The sequence below is a fragment of the Pyrenophora tritici-repentis genome, chromosome 2 (genome assembly GCF_003171515.1).
Source record: "Pyrenophora tritici-repentis strain M4 chromosome 2, whole genome shotgun sequence".
NCBI lineage: Eukaryota > Fungi > Ascomycota > Dothideomycetes > Pleosporales > Pleosporaceae > Pyrenophora > Pyrenophora tritici-repentis.
Genome location: NC_089391.1, coordinates 1260797 through 1288234, shown reverse-complemented (window position 1 = coordinate 1288234; position 27438 = coordinate 1260797). Strand labels below are relative to the sequence as shown.

The window sequence follows — 27438 nt, the reverse complement described above, 5'->3', positions numbered from 1 at the left end:
CATAGTATTGTCAACCTGGACCTCTTCAAATAGAACATCAGCTATAAATTACAAATTGCTCTTCAGCTACGTCACCGTACATACCGCAGCGACGATCTCTTAATCATCGGCCCGTCATGCTCTCGGCCCGTTCTCTGCGGCATCCTAAATCCTGTACCCTCATTTTCCTCGGTGTTACTTTTATCAACCTCGGCCTGGCAACCACAACACTTTTGCCTGCAAGTATCTACCCAGTGCACTTCGGGATATCAACAGAAGAAAACAGGGGGAACCGAGGACGGGGATTTGGGAGTTTTTCCCGTCAACACGCGTACCATTACGCAGACGCTCTCGTTTCATCTCCTATATCCTTGACTTTAGCATTAGCATCAAGGCTTCCCACTGGTCAGTACAGCATACCTTGACCATAGCAACCCTTATAGTAGCACGTGAGCTGGGTGCACGCTATTGCAACATCGCCATACATCATGACAATGTTTTGTGGCCCGTACGTTTGCAGATCACGCATCCAAGCAAGCATATTCCGAATCCCCGGGCTTTGAGACCGATGAATGCATCGTACGATGGTCTCCTCAGGGGCTCTGGTGTCTAGATGCGTCTTAGGTTTTCCATCTATGGCGACGTGCTGATGTTGGGCGTAGTCACTGGGGGAAGTGGGAGCAAGAGACGGAGACACCGAGGCCCCTTCACTAACGTAAGACAGCCGGTAAACTCTGTTTCCCTCAAATAGTGTTCATGTCACAGTCGAGAATATGAAACTTCTGCCGTCCTGGGATGGTCGCGCCGTAGTGTTGGACTCCAGTAAGAATTCCGCTTCTGCTACTAGCACTGTGAGGGAAGGGGCTGCGGAACAGACCATCTAGACGTGTGTTCATTGTTTCTACGACTGTCGAGAACCTGCCGTTTAGCCCTTTGTCGTGCCCACTTCGAAGCTCATTGTGCAGTCCGTCATTGTGAAAGCCCTGCGTCGCACCGAGGCTGACGGGAGTAGGCCAGCTGCGACAAGAGAGTAGCGATCCTAGGAGGATGTTGTTTGGAAATTGCGGAGGCGACTTTTCCCCCCTCAATCTCTCTGCACGTTGTCGTGACATGCTCGACGTATGGATCTGGGGAAATTGTGGAGCTTCCGGTAGTGCCCGCGCGATTTGCACGTCAGTCCTTCGCATGCGTCTTCCACTACCCTATATCGCCTGCGATAATAGCCTACCTGGTAAGCGATGAAGCATTTTTAATCCATTTCTATTCGGGCCATGTCATTTTCTCTTTTATTCCATTTTCAGAGCTTGCGATTGGCCCACTGGTAGCATTCACCTTGAAGAACCAAGTATCAGCAACTAGAGCAAACATTACTATTCAATCACAGACACTTAGCTGTGGAGTCTTTATGTGCGTCAGGTGACTTTTAATCTCGTCAATCTCAGTCCGTCCAGGTGAATGCGTGTCCCTAGTTGTCAAGTCATCGTATCGCGCATCTAACAATAGCACCAGCATCGCGCACCACTTGACTCTGACTTTCCATAGAAAGAGCATGATAATCTGAATTAGTAGATGCGACAAGAGATGAAAAGCCTAATGCGCGCAGAGCGGCATCATGATTTCCCAGCCTATTGTGTAGTGTCGGTGAAGGAGCGCAGACAGACAACCCCATCCGGCATAAGCGCGCAGAACTCAGGCTCACCGCGTACGGGACTATGCGCACAATAGAAGTCTGTTGCTGGTTCAAGTGTCAAAGAGCGCGGAACAATAGGTCACAATGGCGCAGTGAGTGCGGTTCTTGCCACAAAGGGACCAAATTCGTCACGTGTGGATTATTTTGTGACACCGTCGTCGTCACAATAGCAGCGATTGGTAGCTCTGATTACTTCTATTCCACCATAGACAAGCTTTCTTTTCTTACAATTCCGTCAACTTCCATACCAGCGCTGGATCGTATCTTTGAACTATTCCAGTTTCCGAACATACGCTCTGTATACCCTGATTGCAACACTTGAGCACTCGCACTTCATATTCTCCACCTGCATCAACTCCCCTCTTAAACTCTTTTTTTCGACCGCTCCAACCGTCCTCATGGTTTTCAAGCTCGAGAACCAGGACCGCCGTCCGTACGTCGCCAAGATCAAGGCAGCCATCATCGCTGTCTTCCACAAGTTCCCCAAGGAGCCGTCGGATGAGCCCACCTTGAACTTGTCGCGCGGGACCCTTACCAAGTACATCGGCGAGATTGAATGCCTCTTCTACGGAAGGTACAAAGTGCACGGATCTCTTGACCGCTACTAGGAAGAGGTCCAGGTGTGCATCGAGTTTTTCAACGAGTCTGTCAAGAAGCTTCCGGATGACATTCGCTACTGGAATGAAGGCCTTCGCCGGTTCACGTCATATCCAGCCGAACCGATGTCGCCCTCTTCCGCCCAGGCACCATCCACCCAGGCTCCCCATGAGAGGCCGTCCGTTCCAGAGCAGGCTCCTCTTGAGGCGTCGGAGTCGTCAACTCCCATCAAGACCACCACCGACGAACCCCCAGTTCCAATACTGTCGTCTCCAACACCTCCAAAGTCCTCGTCGAGGCACGAATCATCCACCACGTCGTCGCCAGGATCGACTTCCTCTGCTCCCACGACGTCCTCTCCACTATCGATGGTCTCCGGGCCTGTCGGTAGTGGAGGGTCTACTCCAAAGTCGTGGACCCCATCGCCGCCTGCGCACACCAGCTTCGCAAGCATCATGAGGCTTGCGGGTGCCGAAGCGCATGAGGTGCCTGACACACCTTCTCCGGAGCTGTCTACAACTCGCCAAAAGGCCACTCCTTCCCCCATCAATGGCATCAAGTCACTCATGAGCATGATCATGGAGGAGAAGGCAGCGAGGACTCAGGCTCAGATCGAGCAGAGGCAGATGAACGAGAACATCCTTCAGCATCTCACTGCCCTTGAAGAAGGTAGCCGCTCCCGGCAGACGGAGGCAGCAGACGCTCGGGCAAAGGAGTTTGCCGAGCGCGAGGCTGCTGTCTCCAGCCGGGAGGGTGCCGTCAAGGTACGCGAAGAGGAGGTGCAAGCTGCGAAGGCAGAAGCCGAGAAGATGGCGGACAAGCTTCCCGAGCAGCAGAAGGCACAAGATGCCAAGGAGAAAGCCGCTCATAGCGAGAAAAACCCCGATGCTCCCTCGAAATCGCCAACCACCCTCTCCCCCCCGCTCCCAAACCAAGCAAAAAGTCGCCCACCTGACCTCCCTCATCCTCGCCACCACCGCCATCATCAAACTATCCCCCCCTCGAAAAAGGCCGTCTCCTTGCCTCCCTCTCGGGTCTAAAATCCCCCTCCCTCCACCCACACCCAACTAACCACGGTCCTAAAAACCTTCGGCGCGCACCCTCTCCACCTCGCCCCCCACGCCACCAAGCTCATCGACCTCCTCAGTTTCAGTGCCGAGATCACAACCACGCAAGACTCACCTTACCAGCACCTACACCCGGCGGTCAAGAACGTCGCCACTGTTTTCGCCTCAAGCCTCACCCCTCGTGTTTGAAAAGGGGAACTGGCGCGACTACGAGCTTGTGTGTTCTCAGCGCCAGATTCTGAACTTCACCCAGACGGTGAATTGTCTGCAGGGCGCGAGGGCTTTGTTTGAACTCGACATCGTGCAGGTGGGTGTTGAGGATGAGTTTGAAGACGAGGAACCGGCAAAGGCAGAGGATGTGATGGGGAAGTATCGGAAGCAGTTTGAGGAGTATCTGAGGGCGTTGGTTATGCTGACGCGTTCTACGCCGGCTGAGACGAGGGGTTTGCGGACTTGGTGGGACATGAGGTTAGCGAGGTTAGGGAGTTAAATGCGGTTATTGAGAGGGCTTGTATGGCGCATGGGGTTGTGAATCTCAGTGTTGCTGTCCCTTCGTCATTCATCGTAAATGACGACAATTGACGGAGAGTGCCATTATTGACGCAGCAACCCTGGTTGTGACAGGGTCAGCTTAGGTGGGTGGGTGGTTTGCTTGATGGGAACGTTTGTTCCCCCGGATGGGGGTTTTTTTTTGTTTGAGCTGTAGGTTAGTAGAATGTGGTGTTTGTTTAGTCTTCTTCTTGGGGTTTCTTTTTTTGTTCCTTACTTGCTTTTCGAGAATCGGTGAGGAGGTATGGGATTTCAGACACGTCTTTTTTCTTGTGTGGGATCGTGAGGATTCACTGTCCTGGGGGATCTACAATCGACGATGGGAGAGTCATGGTGCGGGGAAGAAGGAAGTTTGGAGACGACAAGGCTGCTTGTTTGAGCCTGGGGTCTGGTACATCTAGGTGCTATAGTGTCCACACGTCCTCGTAGCCGGTCTCTCCTCTTACTCAAAAGTTTGTATCAATAGCCAGGCATCCTCGTTCCCACAGTGTCTGAACAGTATGTACTTCCTCGAATGAAAACTTCGCAAAACCCCCATTTCCGTCTTACCACATCCGCATGTAACATGGTCTACCCCGTTCCTACCTTCCACGCACTAACACTTTCCTTTTGCCGTTCGGTCGGCCCTTTTTACTTTTTTGCTCTACTACTGGGTTGCGCTAGTGCGGCTCCGTTACGCCACGGAGGATCCACCGCGCATCCAACTAGTGGCACCTCACTCCACTTGACCGGACTCGTAACACCGTGGTTATCGGGATCAAAGCCGTAGACTGATATCCGCGACCTGCTAACCCCAGCATGTCAAGTAAGTTGTCTGAACAAGGACCATGGCAGGAAGAAAGCGGACAACGCACATTGGTAGCCAAGGGGAATTACGTTAGTGATGAGTGGCGAATAACGCGCGGTTAGAATGATACGATGGTGATAGCATGACGCGTGATATGGGGAAAAGTAGGGAAACTTTGTTCCAGGAAGGTTTCCTGAATGTAGGAGCTTGGCCCGGTGGTGGTATCCCCTAGGTAACCTTGTTTAATGTCATCACGTATTAATCCCAAGGCTATATGCCATTCCCGCTATGATGATTACATACAAGCCTCTAGGATCTCCCCGACCAAGACGCCGAGAGTTCCGCCATTGGGTTGCTGTCAAGTTCACATTCAAGTTGAGTGGATGTGTTGCAGAATTTGTATAGAGGAGAGAGAAAAAACACACGGTGGAGTATTAGGATATCTTGTTGTAGTCAAGGGAAACACAGTTTAAGACACTACGTACGGGGGGGGGTTTGTCGAGAAGATGGGGAAGAACAAAAAAGGAGAAGCGAAATGGGTAGATATCCATAACAACAAAAAGTCAAAACGCTGGCATATATGGGTATAACCTCTCATCCCCATCCCTGGTCCCGCTGGAAAAATCCAATGTGTACGTAAAATGAGATGTAAGGGTGTGTATGAATGTGATTGAGTGATATGGGGGCTCCGTAGAGGTGGCGTGTAGCTCGCTGCGTCGGTTGTGGGTGAGCGGAGCGAGGTTCGGAGTCACCTATTTGTGGTGCTTTATTTATTTTGGTATTCTGAAAAAGAGTGTGGTGCACGTGTTGCCGGGCCAGCCGATTGCATCGAAATAATGCGATGAAGATGCCGTGGAACAATGCGGGCTGTTTAGCCCCAGTTCAACTCGTCGCTCCAAGTGCCGCCCATGTCACGGTGCGCGACCATGGTGTGTTGTGAGATGTTGCTGGGACGACGCCTCATGATGAGTCGCGAGAAGCGGTTCTGGTGCTCATCCTTGGGCGGAGGGGGTGGTGGCTGCTCCATCTGGATGCCGCGATGACTTGAATTGTTGGAAATATTAATCAGCTTGGGAATATAACGACGCGACGGCGGCGTGCTGGGCGCCTGCTGTTGCTGCTGTTGCTGGAGGAAGTTGGGTGGGAGACTTTGCCGTGGATAATGCCCAAAGTTGGCGAACTGCGACGTCGGAACGGAAACTATCTCTTTAGGTTGCTGGTAGTCCATGTATTGTGCGGGTTGTTGATAGCTAAGCAGGTCGGGCGTCGATGCGAAGCTTGCGTTCGGCCAACCCTGTGTTTGTGGTTGGAAGCTCTGTGCCATTGGTTGTGAGAAATCTGTCGGCATCGAGGTCATGCTGGGGTCGAAAGCACCAAATCCACTCATGCCCGTTGCTGCACTCATGCTCTGGTGAGATATGTTGCTGCTGACAGGCCATTGTGACTGCTGCATGTCTTGATGATGCATCTGCTGCGGTGGATCCACCGGATCAATATCCATCATCATGTGCTCTTGAGATAGCCCATGTGAGCTCTGGAGCCTGTTGTCGTTTACAAAGTCGTTCTGCTCCAGTTTGAATTCGACCATCTCGCCTTGGCTGTTATCCGCCGGCTCTGAAACGTCAGGTGTGGACTCAGTGGTCGGCTCGACGACGTCTTTGACTTCGATTTCGGCCAAGTCGTAGGTGTCCTGCACCAACTTCTCAATGTCGAACACGCGCGTATCCCACTTTGTCTCGAGCTTGTACCGTAGACGGTTGCACTTTTTAGACTCCCATGCTAACGACGGCCAGTTTGATTCGTCGCCGTGGCGATCTGTCATCATCTGGTTCCACGCGCTCGAGACCTCTGGCTGTTTGAGAAGACCGAGGACGACGTTGGTAAAGTTCCACTTGGATGCGCCCTTTTCTTCAAAGTGGAGGGCGATGTGCTCGCATCTCTCTTCCCATGTGGTCAGTAGACAAGCACAGAAGCCACAACCCCAAGCGTCTTTGTCGTGCATGACAATCTCGTATTTCTTGACACATGGCGACGCTTTCCTGCTAGTGGGTTGGCCACTTTCCCTTGGTTGTTTGCAGTGTTCGCAGCCCTAGTGTGTGTTAGCGCAGCAAAAAGGGGAGATGTCATGTAATACGTACGTGTAGCTTTGTGTGGTGCTCACGGAAACGCTTCCCCGCATGGAAGATTTGTTCGCAATCGGGGCATCGCCATGTGAGCCGTTGCTCGTGGAACTCCTCCTCGTGCGACTTCCAGTAGGGTTTTGACTTGAGGGCTTTGTCGCAAAAGGTGCAGGCAAAGTTCTTGGGCGCGGGCGTCGATGCGGTGGAGAGAGTGGAGAGGCGGGAAGAAGCAGTGGAGAGACGCGACGAAGCGGCGCTGTAGTGGGTAAAGGAAGAGTCTGTGGATGCGATAGAGGAGCGCGGGTCGGAGAGCATGCTGGGTACTCTACTCGACGGCACGCTCAAGTAAGAGGACGCGCGGCTCCCGACGGTCGACATGGACGACCTGTCTGCGGCAGAACGACGCATGCCATCTGGGAATGCGTGAGCAAACATGGCCTGGCCGTCAGAGGCGAAGTTCGACTGACCTCCATTGCTGCGGGCGGCGGATAGGAGTGAGAGGATCTGCTGGTCATCGAGATGCTTGAGCGCATTGATGTGATCGAAGAGCTGAGGCGCGAATTGGTTCTGGCCAGAGTGCCTGGGCGACGAGGTGACGCTCTCAGTGACGCTGCTCAAGGGCGTGGTGCTCTGGAGACTGCGGCGGGCTCGTTTGAAGCTGTTGCTCTGCTGAGGGGTGCTAAATTGGTACAGTTGAGACTCGTCGGCCTCCATGGTGTTCAAGTGCGTGCCTCAGCCAGTATCATGCCGGAGATTGGGGGTTCACGGGCCGTATTGGGCGGGCAGAGCTGTTGTCGCTATGAAAGGGAGGCGGATGCGCGCGAAATGGAAGCGTTCGAGAAGCTTTTGACGATAGACAGATGGGTATAAGCTCGGATCTTAGGCCGTCAGGAAGACATTGATCGTCCAATTTCCCGGGCGGAGACGGATGGCTCTTGTTTAGAAGAGCAAGATCCGTGGTCTGTTTCACGGGTTTCAAGAAGGCACTAGGAGACTGCCTTGGCATGCAGGCACGCATGCCCTCGACGGGTGCCGTCCGTCCTGCGCTCGGCCCTGGCTCATGTAGCATGTAGATGCACATGGTGCAGGCCAGACGCATTCAGCCGAACGCAACAATCTTGTTGTGACGCCTCTCGCTCGTGTTGCGACGTCCAGCCTAGGACGCGTCAAGCGCCCGATGCTTCAATGGGAGATCGCCGCGACGGCGCTGCAGGGACCCCAGCGCCGCGTCCCTAGACCAGCTTGCTCAGGGGTAATTTAGCGGTGCAGGTGAAACGCCCATCTGCTCGCCATTCTGAAGGCTGTCGTACCGTGAAATCCAGCGCGCACCCCACCATCATCGCAGCCATGGCCATGGGAGCGAGGCGCCAACGAGAAGGTCATTGGCCCGCGCCGCGTCTCAGTGCAGCCTGCAAAAATGTGGTTCGCGTGGCAGTGCAACGCAAGGAGTTGGAGTTGGATGATGCTCAGGCGTGGTAGTTGCCTCGCATTGAAGAGGATGCCTGAAACTGATGTGTTGCGTTGCGAGAGAACAACAACTCTTTCTCACCCTCACGATGCGATGCGGAATGCCGAATCGGCGAAGCCCGTCCGGTCCGGTAGTTACTGTACGGTACTGAAGACGACCGACTTGATGCTTGCTGGGGCTCTGGCTGACTTTGCGCCTGCGACTCCACTGCTCCACTGCGCTGCCCGCTCCACTCCACTCTGCTGCAGACCCGCTGCCCGCTACTCATGGCATCAGTGTCGTCATTTTGGAGGCGCGAAATAAGCCAAGGACTTGTGCAGATCCCGCATAACCTCGAATGATCGCTGCTGCCGTCGTTGGGAGCCCTCAAGGTGATGTCTTCCTTGCCCGATCCGCCTAGCTGGCTGCCGTCTTTCTGGGGTACTGCTGGGGGCTATTTTTGGCCGAACGCAATGGTCCGGTCCCAACTTCCATACCGTACCTCTCCGTGCACAACCATCATGGCTTTGCCGCCTATATCCAACCACGGCATAAGTCGAAACGCGCCCGCTGTAATTGTCGGCCTACCATACTCTGACAGTCTGTAGACGATGAGCTGACCAAGCGGATCTTCTGCGGCGCGGTGGCGTGCGGCCGTGGCCGTGCGACAGGTCTCCGGTCAGTGTCAGAATTTATGCGAGCCCACTGTAGATGCTAGACCCGACGACATATGCCCCCACTCTTCCCACAGCCTTGGCACACGTTGAGCGTTGAGTAGGCCTATTCTAAGCAGACTGTCCCAAAGCGACTGACACACAACCCGCCTCCACATCCATCGTCACCTGTTGAATCTCCACCCCAAACACGAAACAGTCAGCCGAGTGGGTAAAGAAATTACATGGAAGCATGCGTTCATGCTGCTGATGCTTTGGGTAGCGCCGTCGCGGACCACCTCTTGAAGCGGGTGCACGCACTGCCCGGTAACAAATAAGAAAAGGGACATAGGGCTGAGCCTTCGTAAGACGGACATGTGTAGTCCACGCAGCCAATCACTTGCCCGCACCGTCGTTCGTTTCGTAACCCCCAGACGCGAGCAATAGGGATGCATCAACGATTGAAATTTAGGGTAAATGGATAAACACACATGTGTCGGCATATAGGGACGTGGGCCCAGGGTTGCGACGGCCAGGCTTCGGAAACCAACCACCTGCTCAATCAGGCCTGTGCTATATATGGTTACAACCAGATCAGATCGAGAGGAGAGAAAGACGAGGGTTGGGGTAAGTACCAGACAAACGTTGGAAGTAAAGTAAGCATGTCGTCGGAGACATCTCCGCAACTTGACATCTACTTTCAAAAAGAACGAGAAAGGAAACGCCGTGTTGCAAACTAAAATAGCACTTTCTGTCTCCGAGGTACTACGTGCAACATGTTTTGTGTGATGTGACTGCAGTATTTTTTGGTTTTGGAGGTCGGGTGTGGAGGTTGTCACGCTGAGTGGAAGGGGTTTAGCGCCACTTACGAGCCACATGTGGTAGGCGCATGTCGGTCGCGTCGCGGTCGCGGTCGCGACTTCCAAAATCACGCGTAGTCCAAGCGTCCTCCACAACGACCGACCCCCACCACGAGCTTTGCAATTGAACATATCGATTACTCCGAATTGCTAATTATTCATTGTGGCACCCTAAGATACTTGTGAGAAGTCACTTTATCTCTCGATTCGGGTCTAGAGTTTCCTAGACAACACTACTGCGTGAGGGACACGACTACATCCCGAATCCGAACATCCACCTACCCCCCAATTACGCACCCAATAACTATACTTAATACAAGGTGCCATAAGATGTCCTCAACAAACGGTTCACCAACAACTACATCAATGCGGACCTCTCCAGCACGCGGAACGGACGCGTCCACCAAACCTCGTCCCAAGCTCCTAGCAGCTCTGCGGAAACGGACCTCGGATTCTTCAGAAAGTGAGGCCGAATCCGACAATGGGAGCTCAACATCTGAAGATGAAGCGCCCATCACCAAGCCTGCCGAGAAGGCCAGCGCGAAGCCCCTTACAATGTCAAGGTTACAAATCGACGATAATGAGACAAACGAAGACGAGAGCGATGGAGAGGATGCATATGAACTCATGAAAAAGCGACTTGCTGCCAGCAAAACTTCAGCGTCGGTCCAGCTGGCACCACAAGAAGCACCACCAGAAACACCAATCGTAGCTACCATTGAAAGTAGTGAGGATGAGGATGAGATGCCCGTGCGTGCAAATGTGCGCAAACCCATCGCTGAAAGAACAAATACTGTTAGCCCCCGTGCTTCCCCATCGCCTGGCATGCGGTCACGGCGATCATCGCCAGGTCTGTTCGTCACTCCTGGCCCCTCACCAGCGAAGAAGCAGCCTCGACGATCAGCGGATGCAGGCTCCGAATCAGATGAATCATCGCGGTCCACACACGATGCCGACCTTCAAGAGCGAGTACGACGCATTCGAGAGGAAAGGCTGGCGAAACAACGGGAGGAAGAAGCGGGGCAAGTAAAGCCGAAGAAGACTGCGCGGCGTCAAGAGGATGAAGACAGTCACTCTGATGGCGAGAATAGCCGGCGGCTTACCCAACATGCTAAGCCAACTCGAAGAGCAGGCAAGAAAGCTATGGAGGCAATGGCTCGCGATCAGCAGCGCATAAGCCGAAACATGCAGCTTACCCACCAAGCCAAGACTAAGAAACGTTTCACGACACAGGATTTGTTCAAAAAGTTCAATTATAATGCGCCCAACGCCGAACCAATAGCACTCCCGACACCAGAGCCGAGTTCGGCGCTCGCTTCATCTGATGCAGAGGCAAATCAGATCCGCGACACTCCTCCAGCAAGCCCACCCAGAGAAGAAGCCGCCCTACAAACAATGACGGCATCTGTGGATCAACAAACACTCATTGCACCACCCGACAACCAAGATCATGCTAAAGTTGACAAGGGCAAAGGAAGAGCTCCCGAGTTCCAACATTTGCCCGCGCATCCTTGGATGAAACAAACAGAGCCGGTCATGGTACAGAATGCCAGGGTGGACATGAAAAATACTTCTGAAGATGCCATGGTAGAACTCTCTGATTCGGACGATGAGCCACGGGTAGAACAGCCGAAGAGCAGGTTTCCTGTCTTTGACCGCCTGCCTACAAAGAAGCAGGATAATGTTGGGACCCATGTAACACTCCGTGCCCTTGCTCAAATCTCAAAGTCTCCACAAAGAAGCAAGAAGGGGCAAAAGTCGGTCACTCGTGCTGAAATGGAGTTGTCATTGGCGCTCAAAGCTCGTCAGCAAACTGCAAGAGCGCGAGAAGAGAGGATCGCCGACCTTGTCAAGCGAGGCCTCAAACCTGAAACCGATGAGGAGAGGGAGAAGCGCCAGGTTGAGATCGACGACATGGTGGCGCTGCTCGAGAAGCAGAGACAGGAAGACCTTGAGCTTGCCAAGATGGAGAGGAAAGAAGCCAAGAAGAACGGCGAAACCATAGATGACCTCCCCTCTAGTGATGAGGAAGATGGCGACTATGTCGCCAGTGGGGATGAAGATGCAGCCCAAGGGGAGGACGAGAACCAAGAAGATGCTGAAGTTGAGCTTTCAGGTTCCGAGGACGAAGACCTCGCAGATGCCGACGATGGTGAAGCAACCGAGGTAGATGAGGCCAATGACCTCATCGATGGCATGGCTGATGAAGACCATGCTGACGAGGACGTCGACATGGAGGACGATCAGATCGATATACCTGTCCGAAGGCAGACTGTTAACCGAGCTCGCAAACGAGTCATCGACGATGATGATGAGAGCGATGCAGAGGCACCAAAGCAGGCTACACCCACTCAACCAGCTACGCCAACGGATGCGATGGCTGCCTTTGGCTTCGGGAAAACCGACGCCGGGCTAGGCCTGACCCAAATGTTTGCAGGCACAATGGCCGAACTCGAGGCTGGTTCGCAACCTGTAGGCGCCGTTGACACTGAGCAAGATTCTCTGGCCTTTTTGCGAAATCTACCAGAAACTCAGCCTGGCCCGAACTTCAGCCAAGCTTCAGACTTTTTGGTTCCCAACAGCCAGTCCTTGATGTCACCACAGAAGCCTTCGCATGCGGTTGTCGAATCTCAGTTCAGCCTGGGCATTGACCAGCTAGCCAAGAGCCCACCTGCCCTCCCCAGCACACAAGTTGAGGACTTTGAACCGACTCAAGATGCAGGCTTTTCCTTCTCTCGTTCTCCTGTTGGTCTTGCTCCGCCACCGTCGACAATTGACACTGTTATGATGCCTATTGCCGAATCACCCATCAAGCAGAAAAAGGGCAGGCTTCAACGCGGGCGACGTGAGGAGGCTGTTGAGCTTTCTGATGTTGAAGAAGATCTCATTGCTACCGAAGAGGATGAGAGTGAAGACGACATTCAGCGCCCTCCCAAGCCTAGCAAACATGCTTTCATGAAGATGCAACAGGCAGTCAAGAAGGCGAAGGTTGTGGAAGAATTCAACAAGAAGAAAAGCATGGCTAGAGAGGCTGTCATGGAGCAGGCTGAGGAGTCTGAAGATGAGTATGCTGGTCTTGGAGGAGCTAGTGATGATGAAGAGAGTGAGGAAGATGAAGAGCTGAAGGAAATGATTGACCACGACGATGTCAAGGTTGATGAGCGCCAGATTGCCGCCTTCTATGCGTAAGTTGATATCCAGTCTCTATTGCGGGTTTAATTTAGTTACTAATACATGACAGCGACAAAACGAAAAAGGACGACGAGAAGCAACTCGCTGAGCTTTACAAGAAGATGAAAAGTAAGGGTGGTCTGCGCAGAAATGGCGGCTATGATGGCTTCGACATGTCCGATTCTGAAGACGAAGCCGAGTTGCGCCAGCGCAAGAAGCGTGCGGATTTCCAGAAGCAAACCAATGCACTTTTGCAAGACCAAAAGGTCAAGGCACTTGCAGACGACGAGAAGAAGAAGGCTTTCTTCAACACACTGGCCGACTTTGCCGACGAGGATGAGTACGACTACCTCAACATGCCTGAAAAGGAAACAGACATGGACATGTCAGACTCGCAGTCACAGTCACAAAACCAAAGCAACGACATTCCCATCCCAGACTCACAAGTCGGTGATTCGCAAAACCTTTCCGCTCCAAACAGTCCATTCAAGCGCAAGTCTACAGACTTGCAAAAGGAGAACCGCCCCCCTCCACACATGCGCCCCACCGCCGCATTAGACACTTTAGCTCGCAAACCGATGACAGTCGACGACGTCAAGCACTCGATTTCCGAGCTCATCGAAGACCCACGTATCGTAATCCCAGACTCGCAACTTTCTGACGCGGAAGACGATGACAACGACGATGACTTGCAGACATCACGTACAACAGCGCGCAAACCCATCATCGACCGTCTATCCCTAAGCCGACAGTCCACAGTTGAGGAGTCCGTCTCCGCAAATAGCACAGCACTAGCTTTCCACGCACCTTCACGCAGCTCCGCTGGCACACCCGGTTTCCGCGTTCCCTCACTCATTCGACAGGCGACTAGTAATTTGTCTATCAGTAGTGAGCGGTCTGCGTCGAGTAATAGCAGTAACAGTGCGAACAAGGAAAGCAGTGTCAGACGTGGCGGCACGGGTCGTAGCAATATCCACGCGCAGGCTAGGGAGGCGGAGCGAAGGGCGTTGCTGGAGAAGAAGGAGGGGAAGAGGAAGGAGGCGTTGCGGAAGAAGGTGGAGGGTGGGAGGAAGAAGGGGGTGAGGAGTGTGCTTAGTGATCTTGGGGGCGCGTTTGAATAGATAGGAGGGTGTGTGACTACGCTTTCTAGGGCTTTGTAGTTAATGTGGGACGAAACGATGTTTTATGAGGGGTACTCGCGTGGCATGGAGGATAGGCGATTAGTGTTAGTATGTAGCATATTTCGGAGCAAGGCCTTGAATTAAACACTTATTATTCAAGTATTCTTCTTGTTTGCCAGAGACGACAATGTCTTGTGTTCTCCGTCAGACACATGTGTGGAAAAGCTCGGTAGAGCTCGTCATATTCATGTAATCGATGGTGCTTTGGTTTGGTACGTCAAGGATGGGTACCGTGGTACTGTACAAGGGATAAAAGCTTCGCACGCACACGAAAGAAATCATTTACTGTATCCCCCCTCAATAGATTACTTGTAGGAGGACAATCTTCTTTTACATACGATACACTACATATATACTAAATTACAAGATTTACAAGCACATGTGCGAGGTTTGTATCATACCCGCTCACTCACCCATATCGCACCTCGACACCCCCCTCGTATGACTTCGGTGAGCAAGTCATATGGTTTTGCGCTCTTAGCATCATTCTCTACAGCATGATCCAAGTGCTCCAACTCTTCATCTCTTATTCTCCTAAGATCTACTATCAACTTATCCAGTTCCGGCCCCAGACTCTCACCCCTCTCCTTGCATTTATTTGCCCAGTCCAACAGCACCCGCACCTGCTCATTATAATGGGTCCCGATTTCTGTCTCTACAGCCTCGGTACATGCCATTGCTGCCTCGCGCCCCATGACAGCCGTCGTCCACCCAAGCATACTCGCGGCAGCCGTCCATATGGGCGTCATAGCCGTGGGCCGTATACGGTGCTTTGATATGACGTCATTGAAGTAGTTATAGTGACCTGCTTCCTGGTCGTACATGTGCTTCATGAGAGGCCGCAGGTGAGGGTGAGAGCGGGTGATGACGGGTGACTGGGCAGCGTATATCAAGATGGCGGCGAGTTCACCCGTTTGGTTCACGCGCAAAGCCGAAGAGAGGAATTCTTGCTGCTCCTGGCTGAGCGGTCGTATAGGGTTTTTGCCATTGTTCTGTGGTTGTAATGGCGGGCGCGATTGTTGCGACGACGGCGGGGGCTGTGGCGCGGCGGTTGTGCTGGTGAAGCGCGGGGATTGGTGTGGTGCGCTTGTGGTGCTGGGCGCAAGAAAGTCGTAGACAGGGTAGAGCAGGTTGCGTTGTACCAGATTACGGGGTATCGATCGCGGTGAAAGTGAAAGCAGCGTCAAAGACATGTTTCCCCTTTTGGCTATTGTATTACGGTGAAAGAGGCTATTGTTGATCCGAATTGGATGAATTCAAGTCGATGCATGGTTGAGATTCGATGCCCTCACCACTCATCGCACGCTAGCCAGACCCACTTGCAGACGCGCAGTGGCCCGAGCTCAGCGAGCGTTTCCCCGACCTTTGGACTTCCCACGCTCCTCTTTCTTTCTCTTTCGCCCCTAAACCTCTCACGAATTTGCTTGCCGTACCCTCAGCGACACCGGTTTCGCCTCCATCGTCTTCTGAATCCCATCAAAAACACCGCGAAACTTTGTCCGATTACCTTCACAATGTCGGCCGACGATATCGACGATGAGCTCTTTGCTCTTGCTGGCGGTGATGAAGACGCAGACGTTGAAGAAGGCGAGGCGTGAGTGTTCCATTTCTCACACTCATCACTTTTTTCATCACCACCCCCTGCTTTAATCGCGTTGCTCTATTCTCAGCCCTTCCTTGAACCCTCTACCGCCTACGTTCACCCCTTTCGACAACATGGCGCTGACTCCACGCAGCTCCTCTCCCGCCGCTTCATCGCCAAACTCGCTGGGATCCGATGCCATGGACGAGTCCGACTCAGATCGCGATGATGACGTACCAGAGCGCACCGCAGATGTCCCCTATCCCCTAGAGGGCAAGTACATTGACGAGTCGGACAAGCGACGCATCTTGGGCTTGTCGCAACTGGAGCGAGAAGAGATTCTGGGCCAGCGCGCCGAGGAGATGAGCAGTGCCAACTTCAAGGCTGAGCTCGCAAGGCGTGCGGCGAATGTGCAAAACGACAGGAAGCGCAAGGCCGATTCGGACGAACCCGACGATGCGACGCGTAAGAGCAGTCGACCCAAGGTGCAGCCCCGGAAGAACGAGAAGCTAGAGGCGTACAAGCGCGAGCGAGAGCAGCGTGGTCAACAGCGGCAACAGAACGACGACCGACGTGGTCGCAGGCGGTCGAGTTCGGGAGATCGTCGTGGTGGCTCGGATATCGATGCTGATGGTGAGAGCGACGTCGAGTGGGACGACAGAGCACCTGAGAAGGCTCGTGAAGAGCAGCCGGCAACACTTCGTGACTTTGAGTCTGTCCGCGTTGGTCGAGGCTTCTTTTCTGAGGTTTGCTTCCACCCAGGCTTTGAGGACGCTTTGACTGGCGCCTTTGGACGTGTCGGTGTGGGCCAAGATCAACAGCGGCGAACTCTCTACAAGATGGCGCAAATCAAGGGTAAGCAGTCTGCTACATCTGCTATGATTATTACTAACTCGTTTTCTAGGCTTCTCATCAGGCAAGCCTTATGTCTTCGAAGGCAAGGACGGCAAGCGTGTTGCAACCGATCAATATGTCGTTGTACAGCACGGTTCAGTCAAGAAGGACTACCAGTTCCAATTCATGTCGAACCAGCGGTTTACCGAGAGCGACCTCGACACTTACCGCCAATCCCTCACAGAGACCAATGCAAAGGTCCCCACACAGTCCTTCCTCAAGCGCAAATACGACGACCTCAAGGCCCTTCAAAACCACTATTGGACCGACGCGGACATCAGCTCCCGCATCGCAAAGTCCAAGAAATACGCCCACCTCCTGCACCGCCCCGACTCAGACACGCGCCCCAAAATTGCAACCCAATCAGAAACAGCCGCCGCCCGCGTCGCGGAACTCAACCGCAAAAACCGCATCCTCGAAGCCGAGCGTGTCCGCAAAGCCCAGCTCGAACAACAGCGTGAGCGCAAACTCGATCAGAAGAAGAGGGCCGCCCAGCAAAAAGCAGAAGAAGAGGCCCGGAAAGCGAAGGAGGAAGCAGACAAGAAGAAACAGACCCTCGATGTTGATGCTCTCTTTGACGGTGATGCTAGCTCAAGGGGTACCACTCCTAACCCCGGTCAACCGCAAGCTGTGAAGAAGAAGACGGAGCGGAAGGGTTTGCCGACGTTTAGGAAACCGAAGATGGATGATGATATCATCGCTAGTATGGATATCGGCATGGATATTGAGATTTGAGATCTTGGACGCTGTGGTGCATGTACGCATCTCCTCAGTCTTGGGGGTTAGAGATTGAGGTCTTGCTTGCTCTACCCTGACTTGCTGACCCCCTTTTTCTCAAATTCTCTTCTATACACACATATATACCTGCTCATCTAGTCGTCTTCGTCGTTGTCGTTCATAGAGACTGAACTCCACGACGAACGAACGAAAACCTACCAGAAATTAGGCCACTTGCTGTCTTTTTTTTGCATATTCCACATCTTCTTGTCTGGGCATTGCGCGGTGTTTTGGGGTGTCGGCTGACTTCAGCTGACAGGGAAAGCATAGGAAAGGAAAGCAAGGGACGACGTGCATGTGAGGGGTTAGTTCATTTGTAATTGCATATTTGGTCACGAAAGAGAGAGAGGGAGAGAGAGAAGAATGATGATGACCATGTCATATACCCCAATTTATCAGAATTTTAAATGGTACTTAGAACAATGAACATGTGCGAGTGACACAATTCTATAATAAGTAGACTATAAACGTTTTACGAGCAAGCATGCTGTATACAAAATCCATTCATTATCATTCCAATCATCTCTACATAAAAAGTCACCATATCCATCCCTCATTAAAACGTAAGCGCACCTCCATTAACCCTTTTATCTATCCTCCCTTCCCCCCCATTCATCTACTCTCTAAAGCTGAAAAACCTCCGTCAACTCCCCAAACTCGCCCCTTTCTCTACACTCCCAATACCCATCCTTGCCCCCCTTGAGCCTCCACACCTCCTCATCGCCCAGAGCAGCCGCCTCAACCGTACTAACTTTATTGAACCAGCGGGGTTTCCACTCCTCGCCACGCTCCTCCAGGACGCGTCTCCGAGCACGCTGACTCTCTTCAAGACGAGCTTTCAGTGCCTCAGCCTGATCGACATCACCGTCTTCCAACGCGCGCTGATCGGGTCTGAGACGTGAATCGGTGGGGGCCATGTGATCGCGTTCAATAGATGTGACCTGATTGAGCGCAGCAGCAAAAGTAGTAAGACCGTAATGTTTCTCCGCTTTGTCAACGAGGTCGCCTACTTTCCAGATTGTTTTGCCCGTGGGCTGGCCATTGGAGGTGAGTTGGAGATCTTGGGTCCATTTGCCGGTGGCGCCCATGGAGAGCACGGAGCCGGTGCTGTCGAAGACTTGGACGGATACTTCTTCCGAGCGGCCGGCGAACATGCCGCCGGCTTTGAAGGTGCAGACTGCTTTTGCGCCAGAGGGTTCTGCGACGATGGTCATGGTGCCCGAGGGTTCGAGGTACTTTTCGCCGGCGATGACGTTGCGTAGGTACGAGGTTGCTAGTGTCCAGGAGTAGTGTTCGCCGGAGGAGTGGAGGAAGATGCGGACGCGACCGTCGGTGTTGATTTCTGCGCTCTTGCCCCAGAATTTCTGCATGGGTGTGGGGGATTGGAGGAAGGTCCATTCTTGGGCTTCGGCTTGACAGGCCATGCGTACGGGACGGTGCAGCACCTTTTCGGCGAAGAAGCGGAAGCCTTTGTCCTCGCGTACGAGTTCGTAGGTCTCGCCTAGCATGGGGTTGAAGGGCTTACGGATTGCGCGGTCTTTGACACGGGCGTTGCTAAAGGCCGAGATGGCAAATGCAGCCATGTAGACAAGTCGCTCACCAGTTTCTGGTGCGGCTGTCACTGCAGCGTCAAGCAGTTCGCTGTATTCCAGCTGCTCAGCTAGTCGTTGGAGGGCGGATGTGGGCTCGTTGGCGGATACCGGCATGGCAATAGTAGACAAGTCCTTGCCGACATTCTTCCTGAAAAAGGCAATCAGACTGGGAGGCTGGACCTTTGGTGCTGGCACGGTCGCCCGGCGCTCAACAGGACTGAGCGGCAAGGGCGAGAGAGAACTGGGTTTTGTGGGAAAGAGTGCTGGTGTCATTTCTCGTGACATTCGCGGTCGGTCTGATAAGACCATACCACCGTTTTCTGATGATGACTCGGACATGCCATCAGAGTCTTCATCGGGAGAGGCTTCGCGTTCGCGCTCATCGTCTTTGCTATCGCGTCGAATGCAGAGCAGTTGGGACTTGCTGGCATCACCATCGGGAGCATCAAAGAACTCGTCGACGGACTCTGCTACTGATTCAAAGCTTTGGCGTGATGCACTAGGCGAGAAAGGTGCTGGTGCTAGTGTTGCTGCTGGCGCTGCCGCTCGTCGCTGCTTGCTTTCGCTGATGAGGTTGGAAAAGTCGCTAACCACAGCGTCCAGGTCTCGCAGCAGAGCCATGCAGTTGTCGTGAATGCTCTCCTCTTGTACATGGCTCGACTGGCTTACTATGCTTGCGCGGGGATTGTGTTTGGGTACCGCGAGTGTGCCATTCGCGGGAAGATTGGCGGGCAGAGGCGGTACAGGAGGGATAGCGCCAGGCGACGCAGCGCCTACTTGTGCAGAGACACTCCTTCTGAACAGACCGGACGGACTCTGGCTAGCAGAGGTGCTCGCCTTGCGCTTCCAGAATCCCGACTTCTCGGCGACCTTTTGGTCGGGGAAATAATCGCCCGCTTCGGTCTCAGACGGCGTAGGAGACATGCCCTCGCTCACCTTGCCAACACCCGTTATCGACGCAGACGAGGAATTGTATTTTGGGTCAGTGTTCTGGGCCAGTCTTCGCACCGCGTCTCTTGTACCGGAAACCCTCCCAACCAATGCTTCAACGCGTGCCCACTCATTCTCGTCCGCGGCAGTCATGGCCTGTGTGAGGCTCTGGAATGGGGAGGCTTGTATCTGTAGGGTTGGCGAGGCCACAGCCCTTCGATCCGATGCCGTTCTTGAAGCACGGTCGAGCGCATCCCTCCACATCTTAAAGTCCTTTTCATTGTTGGCGCGCAGCTGCCAGATCTCAGCGCCCGAATCAACAGAGATCTCCCGGGTCTCCTCGTTGGCGCCGACGGCTGCTAGTGACAAGGGTATGGCGCCGCGCAAAGCCGAGGAATGGTCGTTGCGATAGTACGATAGTGTTGACGATGTAAAGTCAAGGGAAAAGAATCTCCGCGCGTAGCCTTGGTTCCTCTTTCTTCGCTTCTTCTGCAACACACCAGTGAGAAATGAGGATCCAGAGACGGCACCCGGTTTCAGCCCAGCTTGTGATCGCGGTCGTTCAGCGTACGCTTGCGGTAGCGATTCGGAAGATTCGACGGGGCCCATGGAGGGGCTTGATTTGGAGAGGCTCGTCGTGCTCGCGGCCATTGCCGATGCATAGTGCATGTGATGCCCCGATTTAGGCGCGGCATTCGTAGGATATGTCATGAGGACAAAGGTGGCAGTCTTGGAAACCGTCTTACTAAACGTGTTGTCGAAGACCAGGCCGTACATGCCGCCCTCGCCCGCCGGGACGTCATACGTACCCATGGAGACGAGATCGGCCTCGCATTTTCCATGCCAATGTACCTGCTTCAGCCCAATTGCCGACAGCTTCTCCAGCACCACGGTTCGGTCGTTTCGCGACGTCGAGGCTCCGCGACCGCGTGTGACGGGCGGCTCCAGCGAGCCAGGCGTACCGGGGCCGGCCTCAAAACTGGCAGACGAGGGCAACTGGGGAGTAGCGCCTGTTGCATTTCCCGGGTGCTTGAAGATACCAAAGTTGATTGACTTCTTATGAGGCTGGACGCTCCAGGATATCGTGTGTCCAGACGAGACATTCACCCATCTTACGAGGTACGACTGGGCTTTCGATCAGCAAAAAAACTCGGCGCAAAAGAGGAAGGCTGTCACCTACTTTGCTATGCACCTCGATATTCTCCATTCCCGCCATGGCTGTCGCTTGGTCCTACCGGCGGTTGTACAATAGTGCAGCAGCTGTTGTGTTCCGAACCAAGAAAACACGCCGATGACGCGGGGCCGCTATAAATGCGTCGGTAGTATACGAAACGCAGACTTCAACTCGTAAATATCAATCTCTCTTCTCGTGCATTCCGGATGACGGAACTGTCAGGCTCGGGCGAGCTCCCGGGAGAACCTCTGTCAGCAAGCCTGCCTGGTGGCACAGTTGCGAGACGTCGAGGTTGAGACACGAGTCGGAATGCGGAATGCGGTCAGGCCGAGAGTCGGGTGTCGTGGGTTGTTAACAGCGCAACAAATTAATGGGCCGGTCGCGGGAAACAAATTATAGATTACAAAACACGGCGCACGCGTGTGTAAGTGTTTTTCTTTTAGCAAACCAACTAAGATCAATCTTTTTCTACTGTCTGGCTGATATGGTTCCGCGCTACAGGTGTCTGATATGCGGCGGCTGGGACCCCTTCAGCCTTACACGGCGCAGCCATCAGCCACCGTTATTTTTTTCTTTACCCATCGCCTACCGTTTACACTGTCCGTGCTTGATCAAGTAACCGGCTTTTGTCTGTAGTAGCCTCGTATTATCTGTACCTGATCCGCCATTGCCACTATCCCTGTTGCTTTTTCCCGCCATCCACGCGCCTTGGTGCAGAAGGGGCCAAGGACGCGCGCCATGTGCTGATGACGTGATGAAAAGGCCTTGCGACAAGCAGATTGCCAGTCTCGGGTCAGCACAGCCTTCACTCATCTCTCCGCCCGCATCCTTCGGCTTGTTTCCATCATGCCTTTGCTGCGCCCAAGCTGTGGCTGCTCCATCTCGTGACTGGCGGCAGTGGGCCTCGTCGGGTCCGTCGGATGCCGGCTCATTCGTATTGCTATACGCGCCTAAACGAGGTTCCACGACACCCACAACCTCTCGCGGCCCTGACTAGGCTCAAATGGGCAGTATGCTGGAATTTCCACGTCGAAATGTCCATACAAACTATATTGCTGCGCTAGACCCGTTCGGACACGGAACGTCATTCACTCCCGCCACCCAATCTGGACAGGTATAGCTACGCGGAGGCTTGTACTGCACTGCGTACCAGTCCAAAGATTTTCCGTAAAGAATTAGACTTAATGTATTCTCCGCTCTCTTTCCGTCTGTGGGGTAATTGCGTGCAGCAACTAATCTCACACAGACTACATCATTGGTGCTGATGTAGTGCGGACAGACCGGATAGATGGAGTGGGTGGGTAGCCATGCTTCATATATAACAGGTCATCTCTTCATCTGCAATATCTTGATCCTCTAGTAGGTCTCGCATCTCCAGTGTGAGATTCAACAAACATGGTCAAATCATTTACCCTCGCCATGTCGCTGGCTGCCACCAGCCTCGCTTCACCACTAACCTCCTCATCCTCATGGCCAGGATGGAACAACATCCACCACCTCTTCGTCTTCGGCGACTCCTATACCCAAACCGGCTTCCAAACAACCCTCAGCCAACCCAGCGAATCCAACCCAATGGGCAACCCATCCTACCCGGGCTACACCTCATCCAACGGCCCCAACTGGGTTGGGTTCCTCACAACAACCCACAACGCCAGCCGCCTCCTCACATACACCCTCGCCTCTGGTGGCGCCACCGTCGATGCCACACTTGTAACTCCCTACGCCCCCACAGTACTCAGCCTAAAAGACCAAGTTCAATCCCAATTCCTGCCCACCTACGGCTCGCACCCAGCTTCCGCCCCGTGGACATCCGACTCCGCGCTATTCGCCTTCTTCATCGGTATCAACGACGTAGGGAATAGCTGGTGGTTGGGCAACACGACGTTGTACGATGCCATTTTCACTGTATATGCAAAACAGCTGGACGACTTGTATGAGACGGGGGCGAGGAATTTCTTGTTTTTGAGTGTACCGCCGGTTAATTTGGCGCCGTTGACGCTGCAGAAGGACGATGGTGGGTATGCGGTAAAGACGGAGGGAGAGATTATTCAGGATTGGAATAAGAGGTTGGGGGTAATGGTAGATGCATTCCAGGCAAGGTATCCTGGGACGACGAAGGCGTTTGTGCATGATACTTGGGGCGTGTTTAAGAGCGTTATTGGGGATCCAAAAAGCTTTGAACAGACTGCTGGGTTGAAGAATGTTACGGGGTATTGTGAGGCGTATAAGAGGTATGTTTGCTTGTTTTACCTTGCTGGATGTTGGGTATGTGGTAAAGATGAGCTAATCGGATTACAGTGGAACGCCGACGTGGTATACAAAGGACGCGAGCTGCGAATATGCGGTCAATGAGTACTTGTGGCTGAACGAGTTGCATCCTACCTTTCCAGTGCACAATGCTACAGCGGCGTCGATTGCGAAGCTGTTGCAGAGTTAGAACATCAGAGGATCAATGATTCATGAAATGGGAAGGACTGGAAAGAGCGAAAGTGTGTAACAGACGGAAACGCCATGATATTAACGATTAAAATACCACACTATTACCAGGTCCAGCCTCGGAAACAACAAAGTATCGATAACGAAAGACATGAGGAAATCGAAGCGAATGCGAAAACTTCTCAAGAAACACAGGAAACAAAAGAAAGGCTGAAAGGAGCGCTAATAACACCCATCAAATCCACACATATCCTCCACTTTCCTTAGTCGTCTCATGCCAACTTATCGTACCTGAACCGCAACACCGTTCTGCGCATTCTGCTGAAGCCCATGCTGATGTCCACCATTCTGAATCATCTGCTGCTGCTGTCTGCCCTCAAAAGCACTCCCACTCGTCAACACCTCCCTAGCCCCAAAGCTCCAATCCTGCACGCCCCTGAATCCACCCTCCTGGCTCTCAGCCTTGCCGCTACCAAAGCCCTTGGCATCCCACTTCTCAGTTCCCTCAACACCCTTCCACTTGCTCTCGCCGCCAAAGACGCGGAAGAGCTGGGCGTTCAAATGCTCGTACTCGTCGTAGCTCTTGGGCCAGCCGCCGTAGCGCTGGTACGCCAGCTTGAGTAGATGCAGGTGCTTGAGCGCTGTGGCGGACTTGTCGAGCGTGCTTGAATCGAGAACGGCAGTTGGACTTCCGGGCACGTTTGGGTCAACCTTTACGTTTACGCCTTCGCGGGCGAGGAGGCGCGCGGTAGTGTCCATGTCGTCGTCATCATCGTCGTCGGCGTGCGCGGGCGATGCGTGATCTTGGTTGCTGACAAGTACGCGGAGAATGTCTTCGTGGACAAGGATGGCTTTCTTGAAGTAGTCGGTTGCCATGCCTGCGGTCTTCTCGCCCTTGGCCGCTTGTGCCTGGTAGGTCTGGCCCGTCGACGTGTACAGCTGGGCGAGCAGCTCGTACGTCTCGATCGTGACGGGGGCGCGGGGCCCGTGGGCACGACGCATGTTGTAGGCAATGTCTTCGGCCAGACGGATGGCTTTGATCGGGTGGCCGGCGGCGTAGCGGGCGCAGATGAGGCGACGGCCGAGGTTGAGGAGGACTTCGGCGGGCCAGGAGCGTTGGGCGTCGCGGGTAGACCAGAGTTTGGTGAGGAGCCATTCGAGTGTCTCGTAGTCTTGCTGCTCCCCGAGGAGAGCAGAGAGATGGCTCAGCTCGTACAGTTGGACGCGGGCAAAGTTTAGCTTGAGCTCCTTGGCGATGTCGAGGACCTTCTTGACAATGCGGTTGGAGAGGTCCAGCATCTTCTTGCGGAAAGCGGCGTCGGTACACTTCTCGCCGTCGCGGCCGGCAAGGAGAGATGCAAGCTGGAAGCCCATGCTGATGGCTGGTGCGCCCTTGTAGACGTCGTTCCTGTTGGCGAACATGAAGCTGAGATTGGCAACATCGTACGCTTCCTGGAACTTCTTCTCCTTTGTGAGCCTAGAGATGTTCTCGTTGCTGGAGAGGATGACGGAGCGGACAAAGTCCTTGTTGCGGCCGTTGCCCAGACGATCCAGAATGCCAATGATGAAGATGCGTGGCGAGTTCTGGTGGAAGTCCTTGAGGTCTTGACCCTCACGCTTGACAAAGCTGCCAACCGCTTGGACCGAGTGCTCCTCGACCACACTCATCATCTCCTTCTGGTCGTTGCGGCGCAAGAGGAAACGGAGAGGAGCAGCAGCACGAAGCACTTCGGTGAGACTGGCCTCCTTCTTGGTCAAAGTCTCGTGGAACTGCATCCAGTACATGTACTCCATGGTGAGCTCGGCGTAGATCTCCGAGAAGCTGATGCTCAGGTCCTTGCGGAGGTTGTACTGAAGAGACGCAAGGAAGGCGAGCGAAGTGCGGTTGCACTTTGTAAGATCGAAAGACCACTTTGATGCGTTGCGAGTGTCCTTGGCGCAAATCTGGCGGTGCATTTCTTGTGCCAAACTATGGGCAGCGCTGGACTGCTCAATAGCGGTAAAGGTCGACGCGATAGAAGCAGCCGATTCGATCAACTTCTGCGACGAGTTCTCCTTGGATACAATCTCCGATGCCGCTTTGGATATTTGCTTGGTAGCAACGTCAGTCTTTTGCTGGCGTTTGTACAAGTTTGCCATCTCCCTCAAACTAGTGAGCGAGGACTCGTGGCAGTAGCCATACTTCTGGTATGAGTCCTGGAAGTTCGACTGCGTCATGGCCAAGGCGCTCTGTACAATCTCGGCCTTCATGTTGCTAGAAGACGAAGAATGCATCTGCTTGTGGTAGAGAGAAGAGAGTGCCTGGTTGATCTCTGTGGTGGTAGTGGTGGTTGTCACCTGCTTGCCTGATTGGGAGACGGCCTGGTACAGTGCGATAGCCTCGGACAGATGTGCCTCGCTGCTCTCCGAAACCTTTGCCAGTGCGAGCGTTGCGTTTACTGCAATGGACGACTCGGCGCCAAAGGTGGCAGTGGCAGTCTCACGGTACTCCTTAGTAACCTTGTGGAGGTCAGACCAGCTAGCCTTGGTCTCCTCAAGGCACTGGTAGTAGCGGTCGTACAGCTCCTCGATGAACTTGACATCCGTAAAGACCTTGTGCTGCTTGGTTTGGCGAACAAAGGTAGTCCAGAGTACCTTGTAGAAGGTAACGGCTTCAGCATAGCGGCGGTCTTCCCAGTATGTGACAGTGACAACATTCATGGCGTCCAAAGCATCCTTGTGGCAGAGCTCAGAGTCCTTGTTGAGGGCCGTGATAATCTGCAGGTAGTAGTCCAACCAGTATGCATGGTTTCGGGGATGGCTGCGGCATCTCTGGGCTAGCTCGTAGAGAGTGCTGATGGTGAGCTCGTTGGTGTGGCCGAGTCTGGAACGGTATACCACAAGAATCTCCTGGAAGATGCTGATAGCCTTGTCCGCGTAGCCATACTTGTCGTAAAAGTTGATAAGCAGGTTCTTCGACTTGTCGAAAGTAACCTTATCAACCTTCTCGGTAACAAGCACGGCACGGAAGAACCGGTTGTAGACATCCTCTACCTGGTCCAGCTTGCGCATTTGCAAGTAGCATTGTGCAAGTTGTTCGACCAGCTCGATTGACTCTTGCGTGAAGGATGTAGCCATGGTGACATCGTGGATGGAGCTGGCGAGGAAGGAAGACCAGGTGCGCTGCAGAGTAGCATGGATGACGTTGATGGCTGCTGTGTAGTCCTTCTTTGCCATGTATTGAGCAGTCAGCTTCTTAGCAAGGGCGATGGTGCTAGACTCAACCGTGGCCGAGGACGAAATGGTCGTAAAGAACACATCTTGGAAGACAGATTCGGACGTTGTAGTCGTGGTCTCGGTAACAGAGCTGGAGCTGTTCAGACTTTCCTGGACAAGCTCGGTAGATGTCTGCGAAAGTTGCTTGCTAATCTCGAGCGAAGCATGGGACTCCTCGCGGTGGATGCTCTGGTAATAGGAGCTTGCAAACTTGAAGATTGCAAGTGCTTGGACATGAGCCTTCATGCTGCGCATCTCCTTTGCAACAGTGGTGAGTTGAGAGACAATGGTCTCAGCAAACGACAGTTGATGGGACTCATACTGCTGCCACACCGATGTGAGGATTGAAGTAGACTCGCTGGTTCGCTTCTGGTTCTTCAAAAACTGGGCGTAAGAAGTGGCGATGGCAATGTTCTTCTCATGCCACTCCACAGCAAGCACACTGCGGCACTTGGATGAGACCTCCATCCAGAGCTCGACGTACAACTTCTCTACAGTGGCGAACTCCTTGCGGTGGAGATGCTCCTGGATGCGATCGAGCTGAGTGTTGATCGAGGCAATGGTAAGAACATCGACGTTCTCCTCTCCACCATGTGCGCCATCGTGGAACCACGACTGATCATAGCTATCAATCTCGCGATCGCCTTTACCCATGCCAGTCTTGATTTGAATCTCATCGCGCATGTCGTGGTTCGAA

The 27438-nt window shown here is 53.5% G+C and overlaps 9 protein-coding genes across 9 annotated transcripts; 5 read left to right on the top strand and 4 right to left on the bottom strand.

The window, feature by feature from the left end:
- Positions 1–2067: 2067 nt before the first annotated feature.
- On the top strand, positions 2068–3306 carry PtrM4_059530 (TolA, Membrane protein involved in colicin uptake; the record flags this gene model as incomplete). The annotated part of the gene is made up of 2 exons (XM_066105452.1): positions 2068–2250; positions 2278–3306. The coding sequence occupies 2 exons, from the start codon at positions 2068–2070 to the stop codon at positions 3304–3306; spliced, it is 1212 nt and encodes a 403-aa protein (XP_065964079.1).
- Positions 3307–5540: 2234 nt separating this feature from the next.
- PtrM4_059520 (DUF1421 multi-domain protein) lies at positions 5541–7503 on the bottom strand (the record flags this gene model as incomplete). Its single annotated transcript, XM_001932730.2, has 2 exons — positions 5541–6758; positions 6808–7503. The coding sequence occupies 2 exons, from the start codon at positions 7501–7503 to the stop codon at positions 5541–5543; spliced, it is 1914 nt and encodes a 637-aa protein (XP_001932765.2).
- Positions 7504–10079: 2576 nt separating this feature from the next.
- PtrM4_059510 (MRC1 multi-domain protein) lies at positions 10080–13812 on the top strand (the record flags this gene model as incomplete). The annotated part of the gene is made up of 3 exons (XM_066105451.1): positions 10080–12934; positions 12991–13762; positions 13810–13812. The coding sequence occupies 3 exons, from the start codon at positions 10080–10082 to the stop codon at positions 13810–13812; spliced, it is 3630 nt and encodes a 1209-aa protein (XP_065964078.1).
- Positions 13813–14496: 684 nt separating this feature from the next.
- Positions 14497–15294, bottom strand: PtrM4_059500 (CAT5, Ubiquinone biosynthesis protein COQ7; the record flags this gene model as incomplete). Its single annotated transcript, XM_001932728.1, has 1 exon — positions 14497–15294. One exon carries the CDS (start codon positions 15292–15294, stop codon positions 14497–14499), a length of 798 nt encoding a protein of 265 aa, XP_001932763.1.
- A 321-nt stretch (positions 15295–15615) lies between these two features.
- PtrM4_059490 (Transcription factor involved in TATA site selection and in elongation by RNA polymerase II) lies at positions 15616–17312 on the top strand (the record flags this gene model as incomplete). The annotated part of the gene is made up of 3 exons (XM_001932727.1): positions 15616–15695; positions 15838–16538; positions 16588–17312. The coding sequence occupies 3 exons, from the start codon at positions 15616–15618 to the stop codon at positions 17310–17312; spliced, it is 1506 nt and encodes a 501-aa protein (XP_001932762.1).
- Positions 17313–17977: 665 nt separating this feature from the next.
- PtrM4_059480 (uncharacterized protein) lies at positions 17978–19285 on the bottom strand (the record flags this gene model as incomplete). Its single annotated transcript, XM_066105450.1, has 1 exon — positions 17978–19285. One exon carries the CDS (start codon positions 19283–19285, stop codon positions 17978–17980), a length of 1308 nt encoding a protein of 435 aa, XP_065964077.1.
- A 247-nt stretch (positions 19286–19532) lies between these two features.
- Positions 19533–21092, bottom strand: PtrM4_059470 (uncharacterized protein; the record flags this gene model as incomplete). The annotated part of the gene is made up of 3 exons (XM_066105449.1): positions 19533–19601; positions 19646–21001; positions 21057–21092. 3 exons carry the CDS (start codon positions 21090–21092, stop codon positions 19533–19535), a joined length of 1461 nt encoding a protein of 486 aa, XP_065964076.1.
- Positions 21093–22445: 1353 nt separating this feature from the next.
- Positions 22446–23487, top strand: PtrM4_059460 (Atrophin-1 multi-domain protein; the record flags this gene model as incomplete). The annotated part of the gene is made up of 2 exons (XM_001932725.1): positions 22446–23281; positions 23349–23487. 2 exons carry the CDS (start codon positions 22446–22448, stop codon positions 23485–23487), a joined length of 975 nt encoding a protein of 324 aa, XP_001932760.1.
- A 329-nt stretch (positions 23488–23816) lies between these two features.
- Positions 23817–24110, top strand: PtrM4_059450 (Amelogenin domain containing protein; the record flags this gene model as incomplete). Its single annotated transcript, XM_066105448.1, has 1 exon — positions 23817–24110. One exon carries the CDS (start codon positions 23817–23819, stop codon positions 24108–24110), a length of 294 nt encoding a protein of 97 aa, XP_065964075.1.
- Between the last annotated feature and the right edge of the window lie 3328 nt (positions 24111–27438).